Source organism: Aplidium turbinatum, chromosome 12 (assembly GCF_918807975.1).
Source record: "Aplidium turbinatum chromosome 12, kaAplTurb1.1, whole genome shotgun sequence".
NCBI lineage: Eukaryota > Metazoa > Chordata > Ascidiacea > Aplousobranchia > Polyclinidae > Aplidium > Aplidium turbinatum.
Window position 1 is genome coordinate 20372587 of NC_137483.1, and position 16685 is coordinate 20389271.

A 16685-nucleotide genomic window follows, 5' to 3' on the forward strand; every position below is an offset into this window, starting at 1 on the left:
TTGAACACTCGCACAAACCGGCTGTGATAGATGTTGAGGTTCCTGCCCTTCGCAGATCCTCTCGGGTACGAAAAGAACCTGACCGATATGGTGCTTATGTGAAACATTGATGTATCTATATTCTTGAGACAACAAGTATCGAAATTCTAAACATGTTCATAAATCAGCGGGTAGGAATGTAATGATTGCTTGCCTGTAGTTCACCTTGTTTACTCGCTTACATAATCATGTGTGCCCTAGGTAATTGTACGCTTTCTAGTTCTGTACTCTAGCCTTGCCACTGATCCATCTTGCAGTTGTACTGGCAGAACGAGGAGAATAGAATTGTGCAGAGCCATGTCTACCGTAGATATATTTAGTTAACCTTATATTTGTTTTGTTTGTTTAGCACGAATTTAAGTTGAGCCAAGTTATGTTTCTAGTTTGATTTATATCGTAACACTTCGTTAAAAAGTAAGTTATTGAAATTCTTATTAAAAATTCTACAGAAATCGACTTTTTAATTGGATGAAATTAGTTGAATACAAAGTAGTATATGAGTTGTAAGCTAAAAGACAAAATATTGGAGTACGATCTGAACGATCTACATTTCACTTTAAAGCCTATCTCTATTAGGCTAACCATGGCCACCTGGAGATGTGGCCTGATTTGTCACATTTTGCAGATTTTGATTACAGCTACTGCTAGTGCTTGACTGTTATTTTGTTACTTCTTGCGGTTTCCTAATGACATAAACATTTTTTGTTGCCTTGGGGAAGCAGTAGCAAATGAGAAAAAGTAAGTTGAAAAACGCAAAATCAGACTGTTATTGAAAATTAACAGTCTGACTAAAACCTTCGAAATCAAATTTTCTTTGTTTTTCAACATGTGAAGATGTTAAAACTAATTGTGTCATCTGGGAAAAAAACTAAAGAAAGCGTAAAAATCTAATTTTTAGAACAATTTATTTAAACGTTTGCCCAAAGTTAGAAAAACCAGGAAATTTCTGCAAAATGTGACAAATCAGGCCGTATCTTTAAGTGGGCATGGGCTAACACTAAAGTTTATCAATTTAATGTTAATTAACCAGGCTATTTGGATATGCACTGTTTACTTTGGAATATTACATAATTTTGTTAGTTTTGGGATACAAACAACTTCCTACTTCCTTAATCCACTTTCTGAAACTATGCATGCTCAACATTGCTGGTTAGTTGAATAAAATGTGGCTGAGCGAGCAAAACGAGCGAGAAATTTTTGCAAAAATGGATAAAAATATTACATATTTAAATGTTTAAAATTACAAGCCGAAAAACGTTGCACGAACTAAAGATGCGCCGGCCCCTAAACGGAGATGGACCTCCCGATGGGTTTGGGAAGCAGTAAATACGGCCTTGGATGAGTTATAAGCCATTGATTCTGTAGCAGCTTTTTTCGTTTTTAAACAATCAAAAATTATTAAACAAACTAAAATGAGTGGGCCCTTAAACAACTGTTCTCCCTCCCCCCCATGGCCCTGATTGTAGGTGATAAATTACTTTTCAGCCATTCTAGGAAGAGGTGCGAGAACTCGTTGGTGAGTTCAGGGTGATACCAACAATTGAAAAGGTTGAGAACCACTGATATGAGGTAAAGGCCAGAAACAAGATTTTTGCAGTAACTAAATATCATTTCCTTTAAGGGTTTGTTGCAGAATCATATGCACATTTACGAAACAAAATTTTGGAAAAAAAACTTGTTTTTTATACATAGAATTGATTCTTAATCTTAAAATACTGTAACTTGAAGATATCCCCTGTCAGAGTTATGAAAACCTTCAATAAAACAAACGAAGTCAAAACGTGACAAAACAAACTAAAAAAAAAAGTTAATTTCAATAAAAATGGCCTTGCTCACATTCCGTACCTGCAAACTGTTTAGTATGGCAAATACCCAACTTAGAATCGCAAAAAAATAGGGATCTTCCGATATCAAAAGGATAAATCCAAATACCCAGTTGAGGCCCATAACGGTTATCATAGTAACTGCTCTTAGCAACCGTCTCTGAGGAGTGTCCTTGGTTGCTGTGGATCGGATCTATGATGCAAATCATACGAGGTTGGTTGATTCATTAAATCTGCAGAAGCTTTTAACAAAATCTTAAACATTAATTAACAGTTTTCTTCGCTCCGTAAGCTCAGTGGTTACGCGCCGGCTCAAGATCGCTCACGCGGCGCTGGTTCGGCTCTCGGGGTGTGCGCTTGAGCAACGCATTTCAGGACTGCTCTCCATTCAGCGGCACCTAGTGAATGGAATAACTTTCTGGCAAGAAGACTTCAATAATCTGAAGCTTCAGTCTGTCAATCTTAGTAACCGGCCCTGCGTCAAAAGCCTCTACAAGTATGCGAAACTACCAGGAATAACCTATCAAGGCTTTTTCAGTCCGAGGATAAATATTCAAAAATCAACCAACTAATTGGAGCCAGCTAGTGAATACGTTTTTCGTTTAAATCAAAGAAGAAAGTTCCAAATAAAAAACTCATCTAGTGCTTCAGCATGGCATACGTTTTCAAAACTGCTATATTACTTTGTCATTCGATTAAATTTCAACCCTTAAGTTGAAACCAGTTAAGTTTACAAATTACTTGTGAAGTCATAGATTCCGTTTCTAAAAGTAAGAAAACTAGGCCTAACCGCTTAATGCATGTTAAAATTTGCTGCCCAATTTAGCAACAGAACTTCCAGCAAGAGCGTAGGCTATAAAGGTGATCATAGCTCTTGGTGTCACGTTAAATGAGTTTTAGGTTCATTTATTTATTTACTTTTGTTTTATTGGATAACTGCTTTGACAAAAGGCAGAATATGATAAAGTTGAAGAGCAGCATGGTTCCAACTGGCAGAAGAAATCCAAAGTAAAGGGAATAGCCTCTCAACCAACACACATTTTCAGCAACGTATGATGACACGGCATTGGGATCACGTTCTAAACAGCAAACAAGAGCTTTAGTAATCGTTGTAGGTTTATTTTGTTAATGAATTGTGCAGGCATGGAAGAACCACGTGGGCCTCGTGGGCAAGGCCTACCTACTTTATTTTCTGGGTGAGCCTGTTGGATTGATTTTGACTGCTGCCCCTCTGGGCCCACCTGCTTTTAAAATGGTTCCTCCATGCCTGTTCTGCAGTACACTGTATTTGTAACCTATAGCGGAATTTCATTACAGTTCAAAAACTTTTCAAGAAATATTTTTTGTAACTTACAAGCACCTCAGTATAAATGGCAAATAACACTCTACACCTTACACTTATAGAAAGCAAAAATACAAACATGCCAATTTGTTTTATTTATTTTTTGTATTACAATTACGTAACAGACATATTCTGAAATAGATTAAGTCTTAACAGATTTCTTCCATTATTTTTATAATCTTCTATAGGCTAAGCGAATTTAGTCCACCATTCTTGTGATTGCGGTACACTAGACTAGTAGGTCAGTCATGTAACCAAAGTAAAATTTTAGAGGTGACAAAAGCAACTGTTTGGGGGCAAACATTATAATATTTGAAGTAAAAAGTAGTGTATTGTTTGTTATAAAATAGCTATGTTGTTTAAAAATATAGCTACCGAATGCAGCCTAACATTATGAAACGTCTTTCAACATGTAATCCATTGCTATTAAACCGCATTTTGTAATAGCATCAAATACTTTTTATTATGGCAAGTAGTTTTAGAGGGAGATTGCTTCTGTAATGATAGGCCTATAATGATTGGTTTAATGTAAGCTTCATTTTGTAAATAAATATGCTTCGCACAAAATATAACACAGTAGACTACTTACTTCAATGTGCGTGTTAGATCTTAAATCTTACGCAGAAACAAGCATTCAGCATTACAGTACGCTACCATTACCAGCTACGCTACCTGTAAGGAAAACGTTAAACAGCACAAAAGCATATCATTGCCTCTGACTACACATTGGTTAAACAACAAGACTGAGAGTCTGATGGAGGGACATCTAAAAAGGGGATACGAAGGCTTTTATTACGTCTGACAACAGAAGGGCTTTTGTTTATCTTAAATAATATGTGTTTATCGTAAAATGACAATTGGTACCGATAGTAGTTTAATAAATCTTGTTATGATAACTTGCATTGCGCTATTAGCATCACGCCTGGATGCTCACTGCATGCTCATGGTTACTTGTTACTTTAACTACCCATATAACTTAGTTGCTTTACATCTAGCCTACTGCAAAGACTTTGTTAAAAAAAACGGCTTACTGGTAACTTTTCAACTGTCTTTGTAAACAAGTATTCTTTAAATATGCTCTATGTAACATTTGCTAACCGCCTTTGTAGCTCATTGTACCAGCTGCACTACAAAACTTTCTACGAGTTTAAAAAGAACCACTTGTTTAAAGCACTACAAACTACCTCCCTGGTAGTGTCATGAGAATAAGGCAATCGCTGCGAGCCTTCATATCCTCTTCTCTAGATATCCCTGGTCTGATGCTTTTACTTTTTTTTTCATGAGTCTTAAATAATTAATAGAACATTCCAATCAATACCTAAATCAGCTAAAAGAAAAGTTAGAAACCTGAAATCAGTTTATCTGACGCCATGGCTACCTATGCTGACGCTAAAGAAAACTTTCCGAACTAGAAAAATATTACATCAGCAAACAAATCTTTCTTCTGTTCTTAGCAAGTTCGTCAAGTAGCCTACATCGTGTTCACTTATGATTGTAGTTCTGTTTATTTGCATCATTGCGAGACCTGACAGTCTATCTTGGCCCATTGTAAGCTACAGTATTTCTTAAAATAAGTATTTTTTGTCCGCCCCGATAGCTCAGTTGGTTAGCGTGTGGCTTCGGAAACGAAGAAGCTTCAAGATCAAGCGGCGCTGGTTCGGCTCTCGGGGTGTGCGCTCGAGCAACGCACGTTAAGGACTAATGAATGGAATAATTCCCAGCAACAACACTTCAACAATCGAAAACTTCACTCTGTCAATCTGGGTAACCGGCCCCGCGTCAAAAGCCTCTACAAGTATGCGAAACTACCAGGAATAAGCTATCAAGGCATTGTCAGTCCGAGAATAAAGATTCAAAAACCAACCAAACCAAATCAGTTTCGAGACGCCGAAGGCACCTGAAAGTACGTTCGGCTGAAGCAGTCAGGGTATAGGGAGATTTAAGAGGATTCAAGGCTGATGAGAGGATTGGAGCCTGGTACCAATAAGATCCTCAGATCCTGAAAACTGTAGCCTACTCGGGATAGAGGGATTTATACCATAACGATATATAATTATATATTATAACATGTTATGGCTGCATCATCATATCTTATCAATCAAAGCGACTTTGTGATGTACGCGCATACAAAAAATATTGACGCCGTCAGCGCAAACGCAAACGTTCGACAAACTATACGCCGCATGCGTCAACGTAACTTGTAAAAAAGTTGGCGGCGTCAGCGCATACACTAGCGCGAACTCACTTTGTTTGCTAGGTGCCAAACATTCACACGGTATAAACCACTCGAAACAAACAAGTTATATTTTGAATTTCCACGAAGAAACACAAGCATCTGAAAATGTTCATCTGACATTTTGCTGCGTTTTGGTTTCAATATGTCTTTGCCCATTGAAAACATTCTTTCAACCGCAGCAATTAATGCCATAATTCTCTCAGTAAGCTCTATGCTTTTTCTGATAAGATTTTTAAAAAGTGGGCTAATGGAAGGCAAAACTTCCAGACACAAGCAAGTTTAGATTCTGAACTGCACAACTCTTGGTTATTAGCATTCAGGGATAGTTAGCATTACTGGTGTTATTAGCAGTAGGCTACTCAAAAGCCTCTCACAATTGGCCCCTGGATGCATGTTTTGCTGAACTGCTCATCAAGTATACTTACGCAACAGAATGTATAAATTGTCAAGTAAAAATTACCTTAGCTTGATAGCCTACTGTATGTAGGCCTACACATTACTACGCTACATAGCCTACAATAAGAATAGCCGGCAAAGGCAAAGTAATGTACTACATATAACACACAGAGTAGGCCTACAACATCATGCAAGCAATCGCGGTCGGAGACCAAATATTTGAGTTTGTTTAGATACATAGGCTGCACTGCTCATTGCCTGAGAAGTTTCTGATTTGCCCCAAAATGCAAGACTTGACTAATATAAGTTAAAGTGCTCACAATTGCTTACAAACGCCTTCAACACTGCTTGACTAAAAATACTTCACACTACGAACAGGGGTGCATTCCTAAAATTTTATTTGGGGGGGCTCTAACACTTAGCTGTGTTGTTATAGACAAAGTATGTATAAGTAATCGGTGTAGGTTAGCCAACAATGTTTATCTTTTTTAAAAGGAAACACTGCTCCGTTTGTTTTTACTTCTGAACATCATGTCGAAAAACAACCCATGCTAAAACATAGCTTGAAGTACAGAAAAAGGTAGAAGCAACAACACGTGAAAACGTGGTTGAATCCGATATAAAATTATAAGTTTGAAATTTGGCTTGCTGGTTGCTACACTGCAATCTCCTTTGCTTTTTTTTTACTGCGTAGGCCTACACTTGAAACTCAATTTGCATGAGCTAATTCCAATCTCTTAACTCAATTTTAAACTTATTTGTATGAGCCAATCCTAAGCACACTTGCAAAAACATTGACTGCAATAGGAAAGTAAGGAAATGCAATTCTTGAAATGAGCACTTGTGGTTGCAGATTTGCTATATAAGAACCAATAAGCTGCCAATGTGACAGTTACACTAAAATCTCATTTAGTTATTAACGAACAGTTTAAAAAACTCCAATTACAGCAAAAGCATATTCCAAGTTGGTGCAAACGAGATTACACAAAACAAATAGCCTGTCTGCCAGGTCTTTGGTTTTATGGGCTAATTTATAAGCACCACGACAGTCCTTGATTTTAGCCAGCAAACAGTTTTTGCAGAGATCTGAGTTCATTCAATGAATATCCACAGCCGACCGATGAGTCTGCAACCACTTCTGAGTTGCCGCAGTGCTATTCCAGAAATGAGGAGGTGGTCCATTGATGCTGATGAACAACAATGCTGAAACAAGTGATATGGTCAGCCGTAATCGTAGCGGTGTGATGACCAAGTTCATTTGTGAAAATCCACGTTCGGCTTCAGCAGAACTTATAGCAATCATGTTTAGTACTACGTTCTTGAGCAACTTTATCGTATCTGGTATATGACAAGGATTGTCAACATACAATCGAAAATCGGAAATAGGAGTGATGACATGAAATCTTTCCTCTAATTTTCGTAATCTCTGCTCCCCTTCTTGCCATGGAACTTCGACTGCAGCAGGCCATAACTCTGGTACAATAATTTCCAAGCTCTTCATAGAATTTTCATTGTTGGTGTCCACCATCCTGCTTCCAATGATGTCAACCAAAGCTTGAATAAACCGATTACGATCAAAAGAAGGGTAGTCTCTACGCCGAGCTTTGAACTGGTCCAACGTTATGCCTATTGCCTTTAAAGGAATAGTTTTTTGTACTTCCGGGACTCAAGTTAACAACGTCATCAAACGAATACTTTCCTTCTTGAATAGCTTTTTTTATTTGAAGTAGAGAATTAACAGTCCATTTGACATGACGATTAGCTACTACGAAGTTGATATTCCCAGTCTGAAGAGTTTCTGACAAAAGTGATAATTGGCGATTGCTATCAACTTATGTTCGTGTTTTTTTGCAGTTCTGTTGTGAGAAAGCTGTTAAAGTGTTACTTGTTCAGTCGAGAAGTTGTTGTTCAGCCAGAAAAGTTGAAAAATGGAAGCTTACGAGCCCCCCTGAGCCCCCCCCCTACATCAAGCCTTTTCGTATTTCGGGGGACTGAGCCCCCCCCAGGAATGCAACCCTGACTACGAAGCCAAGTCATTGTTTACATTTTACATGGAGCGACATTACCAACCTACCTACTTGCTTGCTTACATTACATTCCTGTTCTGACCCGTAATTTACTAATTTCTCAGTAGGCCTAAGTTGTTTTAACTAATTCTTTCTTTTTTTCTGCAATACTTCAGTCTCCACGTGGGACTCTAGCGTCAAAGGCAGTAGTGCGATATAGGCTACAAACAAACTCCAGTTGACTGAACAATAGATGACGTTGTGACACAACACTAGAACAATGGGCAATTGCAAGACGTCAATATTTCGCACTTTGACAAAAAAAAATTGCAAACAACAACTAAGACATTAAAAAGTATGCGTTGACACTATGCGCTAAAAAACCGCGAAAACTTTACGGTGCAGCCTCAAGCGCAAACTATCCAAAAAAATGTGGCCGCAAGCGTTAGCGCAAACAAAAAGTCTACGCCGCAAGTATGCGGCGTAGAATTTGCGGCGCATACGTACATCTCTGCTATTATCAAAGCAGCTTGCATGATATTCTTTTTCAGTTCTTGTTTCCCAAAAATACTATCAAATAATGAATAATTGACAATAGTTAGCTTGCAACATTATCAGCTTGAATGTACCTTCTCCACAAACTAGCTTTGGCTGTTGCTGGTCGTAATAACCAAATGCTACAGCCATTGTAAGTGCTGCTATTAGTAGTGGTACTCCGTAAGCCAGTGCCCCAAGCTTCTGAAAGTAATTGCTCTTGTCACTTCTGAAGACCTGCAAAATATTTAAACAAATAAAAACACAAACTGTTTTTTGCAAAAAGAATCGCAATTCATCGGTTTCCAAAATGGCCACTGCTTTATAACTTGGTATACATAAGGAAAATTTAGACAATAATTTTCAACAAATACTGAACCTTCAGTACCAAGCTACTTTTTCATATCTAACCATCATAACTAACAAACCGAGTTTAAAAGATTTTCACAGTCAAAAATGTGCGACACTGCTTACTTTCAAACTAGCAGGATGTATTAATTTATACCATTTAACAAGTAGTTACTTTCTGGTATAAATTTTCTCACTAGCCTACTATAAAAACGTGGAGTTTTAACAGAAAAATGAACTTCGTAATTGTTAGTTGACAGCTAAATGGCGTAAATATAAAAAGATTTAATGCAAAATACACAGGTATCTATGGTAGAGATTTGGAAGAAAAGTAATTTTGAAATACCACAGACAGTTAATTAGCAACAAACTAATGTGAGTGAATGCCGGTATTAAAAAAATACAATAAATTAACATACAAATACCAACACCTGGGCCGTTGAGAAAATGATTTGGGCCTGGTACTTATGGAATTCCTTGGTTCCAAATCAAGATACTTCTAAGACAAACGCACTACATCCAAACATAACGAGGTGGATTCTTAGAAAGGCTACAAGCCCCTGGAATCATCCCTGGTGCGAATCCAAAACTATTCTTTGAACCCCCCCGTCAACGCTACTAACTAACACACGTCACACAGTGCAATTAAAGACTATATCAACGATTGTAACCTATTTGTTGTAACATCAGTTTTACACTAAATTCGTTTGAAATCATTGGAATTTGTTTAATCAGAATTTGGGAGCAAAATTCATGAGAAATTTCAAACACAAGATGAAATCTCAATCTTAAAAAGTAGTTGTTCGTTGAAGGGGCATCATACATGCTGAACTAAAATTTTGTTTGTTTATCATTTTATAACGTCGTTTGCTGTTTTTTTTATTTTTTTTAATATTTTCACTTCACGTTATCTCGCAATGCTACACTTGCCTTGTAACTATTTAACGTCTCTTATTTCCCGTATTACGAGGGTTGGACGCCAACAAATTTTTACTCTGTCGCATCTTCATGCCACCCGATCCTGAAGGTCGATCGAGACGAAATGTCGCCACAGATCATCCTGGGCATTGTCGAACCGACGCTTCTTAACACGTTTTCGAGGGTTGTTATCATGGATAATCACTTTCTTTGTTTGCAAGCTCGTGTAACTCAAAAACTGCCCAAGATAGATCAATCAAATTTTCACATGGTAGAGATAATTTATCTGACAACACAGCAATGAACACCTTTTGCAATTTGTTGAACAGCACAACTTGATGAGTCAAATTATTTGATGGTTGGTCTTATTTTTTTTTATTTTTATTAGACTAGAGAAATCGCTTCTTAATTACCTTATAATTGAGTGTGACAGGCCAATTCTTTTGGGTTCGATTTTAATCTTTTACGCGTAGACGTCGTCCACGCTGCACTCAATGAAATTGTGATTAGCGTCGGACTTGCGTTTGCTTGTTGTTTTGCCGAAGGCATTGTAAAGATCTTTTGCTTTGTCTCAACATTTGCAGAGAATGAGATTAAGCTAAACCACCGCAAAAACTGCTTCAATTTATTTTTGAGTCACATGTTATAGTCTACAATAGCGTTTTACATGCAGTCAGAGAATGCAACTTCGCGGTTGATGGCGTAACAACAAAAGCCAGTCTTTTGTTACCGAAATCTATTAGAAAACAAAAAGGCACAAGAGCTGCTGGCTGATAGATTACGTTACGATACGTCACAAAAATGAGGCATTAATTTCAGCTTCTTTTAACCCTATATTGCCCAGGTGGTGCTGAATCAGCACCAAGCACTTCAAATGTGTTGTCGCGGCTTAACCACTGACTCCATACATCCAGATTTTTTGACTTTTCCTAAATATCATCGAATTTTAGTGTGTGTAAATTTGGGCCTCCAATGTCTTATACTTTTCATGCAAACATATGCATTTGTCATATGGAGTGTCGCTCTGGCCGAGAACTGTCTGAAAACAAAACCGCAAAAATGTGTGACTCATTTTCTGGTTGGCGGTTTCTGCTTTAGCGTTGTCAATCCAGAGATATAAATACAAGAGATAGGCAATAGAATCCGCGTGCGCTTTAAACAGGCGGCGATGTTGAAAAGCGGTCACGGTTGATTGGATAGGGATCAAGCGGCAGCTCTCGATGCCCGCAAACTGCAAAACGTGATAATTTCAAGCAGTTTACCAGAGGATTACAGGTTTAGTGAGGAAGTTTCATGGAATTTGATGGTTCCAATTCAGTTTTGTAGAGCTTGCATTAATATTCGTCTATTGGAAAATTAAATATGGTAGATAACTTAATTGCTATCAAGCTAAGTTACCGTATGTATTATTGACCAGTCGGCAATAAACCTAGCAGATTACGGTAGCCCTTTTGGATTTATTGATTATTTTGCGAGTAGGCTATATGCAGGGGCGGATCCAGGCATTTACTTTAGGGGGGGCGATGTCATTGAGATTCAGGCAAGTGATCAGCCCGGCACAAACAACGACGGGGTCTCCCTTAGAAAATTTAGGTTGAATTTGGTGCGTTCTGAGAGCATTTCAAACACAAATTATGAGAAATTCTATAACTTAAAAAACCCTCAACAATGCTGTTGTTTAACCAGGGCCGGATTTAGCTTATGGGGGGCCCGGGGCACTTTTAGATCGGGGGGCCCCGTGCAAAAAAATTTTTCGCGCCTACGGCGCGTAAAAACCATCTCTACGTCTACAGTAGCATCAGTCCAGTACTGCACAGCATTTTGCAGAAACTTTAAAGGTCAAAAGGAATAAAATAACACAAAATCACATTTTTTCCACATAGGGGGGGCCTTCAAAAGTCGGGGGGCCCGGGGCAACTGCCCCCTCCCCTAAATCCGGGCCTGTGTTTAACAAAGGGAGAGATGAAGAATTGATGTGCCCTTGCCATGTCAAGTTGAAGCCTGAACAACCTAGCCGCATTTACAGTTGAGACTGAAGGTTTCAATCTTGATTGATTCACAGCAATTTAAAAATTGACCACGGAAACATAATAACAGGTAATTCTGTCTTCACAATGTCACAGCATAGCCTAATATTGATACAGACATTGAGGTTGTTACGGGCTTACTGTATAGCTTCGAGGTTTTATTCCTCTGACAAGTTTTGAATTGTTATAAAGAGCAATGAGGAAAGATTATGCATACATTCAACATAATGAGCAACAAAAGTGAGGGCCAGGTCAAAACACTGGGTCATGCTCCACCCCCGTAGAATCGCTATTATAGGCTAGGTAGCCTATCGATTGTAAATTTTTATTTTGGACCAGCGAAACACTACAATTTGTACATTAAAACTATAGAGTGGCAGTTAAACATAGTGAAATGACGACCAAAGGATATAGTCTTCCTTAAAACGTGTCATGCACGGTCGCTGCACCAGACAAAGGAAGAAACTAACAATAACAGAAACAACTATTTCTGTGGACTTCACAAATAAAACGAAAATGAAAAGGCTACTTTGCCGGTACGGGTAATACTAACAGGTGTCGTACCTTTGACTACAACACAAAGTCAAGTTTGCGGTTTCTACTGTTGGCAAATCGATTTATCACGGAGTCTGTGTCAATTAAAATGTCCCGATGCTGGTATAGTAAGGCCAATCCACTCAGTCTTTCCTCGCCGATGTTGTTCCTCAGCCAGGTTTTGAACGACCGAAGAGATGAAAAGCTTCTTTCGGCTGATGCTACGCTGACTGGCAAGGTTAATAGTATTTTTAGAAGAGAGTGTACGATTGTGTACACATCTTCATCACACTGTTGTAAAGCTTCTTCCACAGTCATCGGTAAGACTGCAGCAGTCGCCGGAACAGTTATATTTGCCCACTTCTCCTTCCATAGTTGGATCTCTGAACATAGAGCAGACTCCACTGATTCCACACTATATATATGTCGTAGCAAGCCGTTGTAGGCATTGCAAATGACTTTTGTCAATGCTGTCGGGTCGATACTTAAGCAATTTCGTGGTAGCAATGATGTTAGGTGACAAGATGCTAAAGTCTCAGCTGAAAATCTTGTTTCCAAGTCAAGTATGAAGGAATCCAACATTGGAGTGTAGATCGACCTTTTGTAGTATTGCTCTGGTGATGAAGATGGAACGTTTGTCCTGTGAACTTGTCGTTGATTAATTCGAGGTAAGGTAACGGTAATGTCCAAATTTGACAAAACTTGGGATGCTTTTTGGAATAAACTACAGAATTCATCATCACAATTTTCACGCCGGGCTTTGAGAATGCTTTTTAAATCTCTGACAAGTGTTGTAGCTGCAGATAAATCCAGACTCTTCTTCTGAAACAACCTGCTAAGTGGTAGACACAGCATAAACACAGATAATTGACAAAAGAGTGTGATGATGAACTCCACATTTCGTATGGATGAAATCATACTTCTAGCTTGAGAAGCACTTTTCGTTTCATTCCAGTTCGAAATGTATTCAAGGGCTTCAATTATCTTCTGCAACTGGTCGAGAAATTGCGCCAATGATTCTGTTCTTTCAACCCACCTGGTTTCGCACATGCTCCGCAATTGAGCTTTAACCACATTTAAAAGAACATGATTTCGCTTTGCAGAAGCGTTAAAGAAGGACATGACTTCTTTAATTGTTCCAATTGCATTACGGACACTGGAAACTGATGACGTCTTGGACATAGACAAATTAAGCGCATGGTTGAAGCAGAGGCACCTGGATGCATTTGATGCCTTCTTCTTAATTTCAGCCACGGCTCCTAGCTGCTCCGATACCATCAGCGCACACCCATCTGTTCCAACACCAACGCAGTTTAACAAATCTAAATGTAACTCCTTCATTTTGTTCAGGACTAACTCTCCAAGAACTTTTCCACTGACCTTTGGCTCATAAGATGATGACATGCCTTTAAAACAGGAATCATGAACATTTAAAAATCCAACAAAATCTTCATGTCTCCTGTTCTGGTAAACGTAAGACACACAAAGTGTTAATTGGGAAGAATGCGAGATATCTGTTGTTTCATCGAATATTAGAGAGTAATATTTTGCTTCTTCTATGCGCTTGAGAATGATACTTCTAATTTCTTCTCCACAGCAGTCAATAAGTTCGTTTTGTGTAGTTTTGCTGATGTATGTAGCATTGGACTTTGCTGTTTCTAGATGCAGTTTCAAGGTAGAATCGCCACTGAGGACACGGTATCTCAGCAGCTCTCGGAAATTACCTTCGTTGATTAAAGGCATTGCTGTCTCTCGTTCTAACGCACCGTCATCTCGATGCCCTCGAAAGGCAATATTTTGTCTGCCTAAAAATATTATAGATTCTACAATCGGTTTCAATCGTTCCCTGTTTTCTTGGACTTGCTTTAGTCGCTGCGAGCTAAGCTGGTTCGCGATGTGTTGTCTTGGTGTGTGGAAGGTCTTCAGAAAATCTTTACCCCCTTCCACTGCATCTCTATGGTACTGCTGTCTCTCGTGAGTTGTTAGATCGCCATCTTTTCCAAGAAGCTTCGCAAAAACAGTCAAAGGCTTTGTAACAAGTTTTTGAAGGGATACGTGCTTGTGAGATCCTCCAACACGGCCAATAACAAATAAGCTGCAATACTTACAAAATAGTCCTTTTTTGGCATCAGAATACACCAACCACGGGAATTTATCCAAGTGGGACTGGTTCAAGTATCTTTTTTCATCCTTTCCTTTTTTATGATGAGTAGAAAATGGCAGATTAAAATCATGTGGAGGTCTCCAGGGTTTCTCTAGTAACTCGCATTTTGTTAAGTCATCAATATTAGAAATCGAATCAATGTGGCATCCGACGTCATTCTGTCGAATAATGGAAGTCTTATCAGTATCACTGACATTAGTGACGGAAGAAGAACATTCTCCAGTCAGTTCAGTTTCAGTGCTAACAAAACTGGCATCACAACCATGCTCTAACTGTTCTTTCGAAACACAACCTGTCACTTTTTTTAGATAAAAATCCAAGGTTCCCTGCGATCTGCGTCGTTTCATTATGCTGACAACTTTTAAAGCATCTGTAATAGCCTACTGCAATAGTTTCATAACGGTGTCGCTCTTCAGCTCCTATAAGAGAGATATCATATTAGATGCTGTACAAAAATAAGCTTATAAATAAATAAATTAACCTTGCATAAGGTGGTGCTGCTATTTTGTATTCATCAAATGCTGGCATTTGCTCAACAATCTAACCTCTTTGTGTAATTTATTAAGAATCGATTTCGCTATAGTAATAGCATCTTCAGCTAGCACATGTAAAAAAGAAAATTTAAAAAATACGTAAAACGAATAAATAAAGCAAACTCCGAGTTACATAAATTAAACTCAAAAGCTGCAAGCCTAAATCTTAAACTGGTGTTCTGCCACGATTTTCAACACTTTACTGGTACAAAATTCAAGAAATACATGAACATTATCATCCATCAAGTAAATTACAACAGTTCAACAAGACGAATACAAAGAAAAACGCAATTTAGTTTACAGTCCACTGCCATAAGTTTACATTGATATAACGCCAAAAAAAATAAAGCGTGAATGGACGTGGTTGAATAATCTACACTACAGGGGTCGGAGGTTGCTGATGACATAGGATTAACCAAAACAGACTAAGTGGTTGGTCGAATCAACTTCTGTAGCCTATGTTAATGGTGGCTTTGATATTATGTAGCCAGTAGCCATTTATCTTCAGCGATGTCTAAATATTGTTTGCTGGGTTGTTCGGCGAAAATAACGACAAAGCAGTCTGCCAGAGCTGGTTTCTTTTTCAGTTCAATGTTGTGGAATTTTGCATGATGTTTCAATAATGTTTGCATAATTAGTATTAACTACACTTTTTCAACCCCAAAACATAAGTAAGAATTCTAGTGGTTTTAGTTCCACGTCTGACCGCCAAAGTTGCCAATAACCTGCTCTGTCAACCAACTTATCTAGGCTAAGGGATTTATCGCTATGCTGTACAGTGCGGTAAAAGGTTTAGAAACGTTTTAAATTTTAGTAATTTCGTTCGGTAATTAGACTCTGTGACGAAATAATAGCCTTATGCTATGTTATTATTATAGCCTACCTTAGCCTAACCTAACCTTTGAACATGGCGAAAGACTTATTCAGCATTGCTTTCGATATGTTGTTTTCCAAATCGTATACATTATAAATGAAGAATAAAGCTATTTTCTTAGATTTTAGGGGGGGCGATCGCCCCAATCGCCCCCCCCTGGATCCGCCCGTGGCTATATGTAGGAAGCAACATGCAGGTTTAGCAAGAGTTTCAGTTTTTAAACTAACTAGCTAAATACTTAATCATGGGCATGGTAGTTCTTATCACCATTTGCAAGATTAGGTTATGAATTGTGGTGTATTTTACAGTTATGAATTCTGTTGTTATAATCATTCATATTTGTTTTATAATTTCAGGAATGTTATCATTATGCTATTTATTTGCAGTTATTTATTAGATTATAAATGCCAGCTTCGAATCGCCCAATCCCTCAATGTCACACGGATAGAAGTAAAAGGTTTTTCCATATTTAAACTGTCAATGTTTATGCGAAAGGGAAGTACAGTGTGGCATAATGAAGTTTTGAAGAATGTCATACTTAAGTACAGAAATGAACGTGATCCAAGAGATAATATTAAACAAGTTCTTCACAAAGGAAATGCTGGAATTTGTGAGAAACACTTTAATGCAGAGGACATAATAATAAATTCCAAAAGTAGCAGTAGGCTAAATCTTTGAAGTTTGGTGCCGTCCCATGCTTAAACTTGCCACAGAGAACCGGTGATAAGCTGCTGTATCCACTATGCGTCTAACACTGGTCCGAGACCGAATTACACCATCAATACATGAAAACATTGGAGATGTCAAGAAATCTTTTAACAGGATAAAACGAATTGGGTGGCAATTTCAAGAACATGCAGATTAGCCTATATTTCAATTCAAAAGAACGACCTTGTTCTTATTGTAAATAT

At 38.2% G+C, this 16685-nt stretch overlaps 3 protein-coding genes across 3 annotated transcripts in view; all 3 read right to left on the reverse strand.

Moving 5' to 3' along the window:
• LOC145780668 (uncharacterized) overlaps positions 1–16685 on the reverse strand; it is a 96024-nt gene that overhangs the window by 55325 nt on the left and 24014 nt on the right. The gene's annotated exons all lie outside the window — the stretch shown is intronic.
• The window catches only part of LOC145781231 (adhesion G-protein coupled receptor G6-like), a 37839-nt gene that overhangs the window by 5556 nt on the left and 15598 nt on the right, over positions 1–16685 (reverse strand). The window contains exons 10-12 of the mRNA XM_082593007.1: positions 8472–8613; positions 2781–2941; positions 1885–2055 (exon numbers count right to left, since the gene is read on the reverse strand). Of these exons, the coding sequence (XP_082449133.1) occupies positions 1885–2055; positions 2781–2941; positions 8472–8613 (474 nt within the window). The remainder of the gene's footprint in view (positions 1–1884; positions 2056–2780; positions 2942–8471; positions 8614–16685) is intronic.
• LOC145781232 (52 kDa repressor of the inhibitor of the protein kinase-like) lies at positions 12240–14714 on the reverse strand. Its single transcript, XM_082593008.1, has one exon. The coding sequence runs from the start codon at positions 14712–14714 to the stop codon at positions 12240–12242; it is 2475 nt and encodes an 824-aa protein (XP_082449134.1).